We start from the raw sequence: 3,875 nt of genomic DNA on the forward strand, positions 1-3,875 counted from the left end.
AGCTCCCTCCGGTCCCCTCTCCGCTGTCAGAATGCGGAAGTGGTGTATATTATATCACTTCCGCATTCTCGTGTCACTCTCCAGCTTCAGATGCTGCAGAGAAGCTGATGAAGCAGATCTTTGCTTCATCAGCTTCTTCAGGGGGGTCCTAGGTGACATTAGGGGTCTTGGAGACCCCTGATGTCTCCATAAAGAGGACCTGTCACATATTTTGCTATCACATAAGGGGGTTTTCTAACCCCCCTATGTGATAGCAATAAAGTTTCCCCCCCAAAAATGTAAAGTTACAAATAAAAAAGAATTACATTTTTTTTAAAGTCCCCCCCATACATACACGCATGCAAACAGGCATCGGGTGCGCATACGTGTGAAAACGACGATTTCGCCCATTACGCCGCACATGTTACATATCGCCGCGAACGTCGGAATGAGAGCAATAATTGTAGGGCTATCAATCACTGATAACACTAAACTGATGAGCGGTAAAAGCTTTTAAAGCGTCACCTATGGTCAATTTTGGGTATGGTAATTTTTTACGATTTTGCAGGTGCGCGCAATTTTAAAGCATGACATGTTTGGTGTCTATTTACCCGACGTGACCCCGCTTTTTATATTTTACCAAAAATATGGGTGATAAATGGGTGTGGTTACTGGGGGTGTGGCCACTAAAGGGTGTGGCCACTGAGGGGTGTGGTCACTGAGGGGCGCTGTAAAGCTTTCTCGCACAGGGCGCCTAAAGGCCTTAGGCCGGCCCTGACTGGGTCTACCATCGTCGTGGTTGGCATATTCCCATTTGCAAGGTTTGGGATTTAGCTCTTGGATGTTTTCTGTGGGTCTGCTCTTAGCTTTTTTTTTGCTCTAGGGCTTGGGCTGGCACGTGATCCTGAGCACCTCTGAGGGGTGGGTCTGTGTGTTTTGGGTTTTTTGTTCCTGAGTCTACCAGCCTTCTGCTCTTCAGTATTTAATTGGGTGTTTATGTACATCCCTGTCTGCATTCATCCTTTGCTCTGTGGGATCCGTTCCTTTCCTTCAGTCTTTCCCACACACAAGGCAGCTTTAATCGTTTCTCCTTGTGAGTTGTTTTGACTGCCCTGTGGGATTTGGTAAGTATACGTGTGAGGTTGAAATGCCAGGTGTGTGGGAAAATTCCAGCTGGTTTTTCTGTGGATCTTTTCTGCTGCTCATCCATTTTATTTCATTAGTAATTTCTGGTTGCTCCAGCTTTTTATCTATTAAGAGTTCTTATGCAGATCATAGAGTTATTTTTATCCATTTGGCACGGGCCCTTGCACGCCTATCAGTTTGGGCAAATTAATGGGTTGCTACCCAGGTGAAATAACTTAGTCTTGTTCCCTCCCCTCGGTGGGCATTGCTTTGGGACGTCCCATCTATAGAAGATTCAAGATCTCCACTGTGTCCTTCAATGAACGGAAGAGAAAATAGGATTTTTGTACTGCCTATGAAATACTTTTCTGTGCGTTCAATGACGGACACAGTGCCCACCCCTCTGGTTTTTATGTTGTGCCAGTGGTTGTTCTATGTAATACCTTGTGCTGCTTTGTGACTGACTGAGCTGGCTCTTGCTGTTAGGGGGGTTTGGCCACCATCAGGGACCATCCCTAGGCTGAGTTTTTGTTTTGTGCCTAGTGTCCTACTCCTGTAGGTGGCGCTGTAAACCCATCCATAGGAGATTCAAGATCTCCACTGTGTCCTTCAATGAACGCAGTTCCTACAATGTTCGTAGCCTGAAAATAAAAACAAATGCAGCCACCACATCTAAGAACTGGTAAGATGAATATATACATTTTTGTTCTTGGGTTTATGTATTCTTTAAGCAAGTGTTTTGTTTTTTCCAAGACTTTTACTGGAATGCATGCAGATAACCAGATGTAGACATGTCCTGCATGTCCTGCCCCCTTTAGAATTCTAACGTTCATGTAGATATATGATTATCTTGTGTTTATATTATCACTATTTTCCATTGTTCTGTTTTCTTCATTTTAAATTTGTGGGAAAAAATGTAAGCGAAAAAGAAAGCGCTAGAAGTCAGTTGAGAAATCGACTTTTGTTGAGATAACAGGGCCACCAACTGTAATCATTTTGCCCGATTTACAGACATTGTAACAGTGTATGGCCAGCCTTAGTTGCTTAACAGACTGACTTCATGGAAGCAGTTTTAGCACAATTTATTTTCAATGCATTTTTCTCCCATCAGGTGACAAATCGACCGGAGCATGTAAATTGACCAGTGTCGCATCGGAAGAGAATGAAAATGTGACATTGCTTTGTGGAAGTCCATCAAACTCCAACACTATTTTAAAGAAATCCTACATATCAACACTTGCACTGAAAAATTCTAAAGGAAAAGAAAAACCTATAAATCATGAAACGCAGGAAGAAAAGACCACTGAAGTGAGAACCCCAAGAGGTCGCCGAAGAAGGAAATACGTGATGAGCGGAAGTACAAATGCCGAAGGAGCTGATGGCACTTTAATGGGAAGAAAAACAAAGGCTAACTCAGAAACTAAAGTGGCTAAGCCAGCTAGATCCTTCCTCTGCTCAGTGTGTGGCAAGTGTTTTACTCAGAATGCCAGCCTCATCATCCACCAGAGAACTCACACAGGTGAAAGACCCCATGTGTGCAAAGTATGCAGCAAGAGTTTCATCAGTAGCGCTTACCTCGTAATGCACCAGAGAATCCACACTGGAGAGCGTCCATACGTGTGCAACGAGTGCGGGAAAAGCTTCATAAATAGCTCCAATCTCATCATCCACAGGAGAGTGCATACAGGAGAGCGCCCCTATGTCTGCACCGAGTGCACCAAGAGCTTCCGGCACAGCTCCGATCTCGTCAGGCACCAAAAAGTTCACACCGGAGAGCGGCCCTACACCTGCACAGAGTGCGGCAAATGCTTCTTCCGCAGTTCACATCTCATTAGACACAGGAGGGTTCACACCAAAATCTAGAAAATGGCTTCATTGAATTGTTCAGCGTACTGTGATTTTACTTCATGCATTGCCAAATATTTAGTTTGACTTAAACAAGCTTAAAGAGTAATTCTAGGCAACTATTAAATCAATAAATCAACTTCTAATGCTATCCAGGAAATGTTGCAACTGTGCTGCAGTCATAAAGTTCAATCGGTTTATATTTGTAATAGAGTACTAAGAGTCCAGTCCGGTGTTTTGTTTTTTTTTGCTGGCTTTTCACAGGCCTATTGGGTGGGACTGCAACCTTTTATCTTATGATGCTGTGTTTTGCTACCTCTTTCTCATGTTCCTCTGCGTGTGGGCAAGCCAGCAATGGGCTAAGAGAGTGGAAGGTGATGGAACCTTGAAATACTCAGCTTGTATCTGAGAAAAAGCTAGGTGCAGAAGATGAATGTCAGGACCACAAATTAAAGCCATTCAGGTGGTAGGTTGTACCCTTGGTTGGTTTATACCTTTAGAGATTATGGAACAATATAGGATGGACAACCTCTGGCTTATCACCAGAGAACTCCAGGAAAAAAACCTCAAAGTTAGTAATACATATGCAATATGAACAGTTATGTAATGGAGTCTGTTCTTTTTCTTTTTTTGGTTAGAAAAAAAGATAATGTTCCAGAATATTTTGGGGCCTGTAATGGAAAATCATACTCTGCTTCTGTGAGCTTCAGATGGAAAACTAGTTGTCACATACAATGCACTTTGACCTAACGGTAGTTTCCTTCTCCCTGTTCACATAGGAAACCTGTGATTTGTAATCTTAAACATAGGCTCTGTTGTATCTTACAATTTCAGGCTCATGAATCACCATTATGCAAGTTTATTAGGAAATTTAATCATGTCCCTAGTATCTCAGAGGGGAATTTTCCCTTTAATTGTCTTCTCCT

General features: G+C 42.9%; 1 protein-coding gene across 1 annotated transcript in view; it reads left to right on the forward strand.

The window, feature by feature from the left end:
* LOC108796145 (zinc finger protein 583-like) overlaps nucleotides 1-3,198 on the forward strand; it is a 29,176-nt gene extending 25,978 nt beyond the window's left edge. Inside the window, exon 6 of the mRNA XM_018567570.1 lies at nucleotides 2,216-3,198. Within this exon, the coding sequence (XP_018423072.1) occupies nucleotides 2,216-2,967 (752 nt within the window). The 3' untranslated portion in view covers nucleotides 2,968-3,198. The remainder of the gene's footprint in view (nucleotides 1-2,215) is intronic.
* The last annotated feature ends 677 nt before the right edge of the window (nucleotides 3,199-3,875 follow it).

The sequence above is a fragment of the Nanorana parkeri genome, unplaced genomic scaffold (genome assembly GCF_000935625.1).
Source record: "Nanorana parkeri isolate BGI_ZX_2015 unplaced genomic scaffold, ASM93562v1 scaffold1066, whole genome shotgun sequence".
In the NCBI taxonomy this organism is placed as follows: domain Eukaryota; kingdom Metazoa; phylum Chordata; class Amphibia; order Anura; family Dicroglossidae; genus Nanorana; species Nanorana parkeri.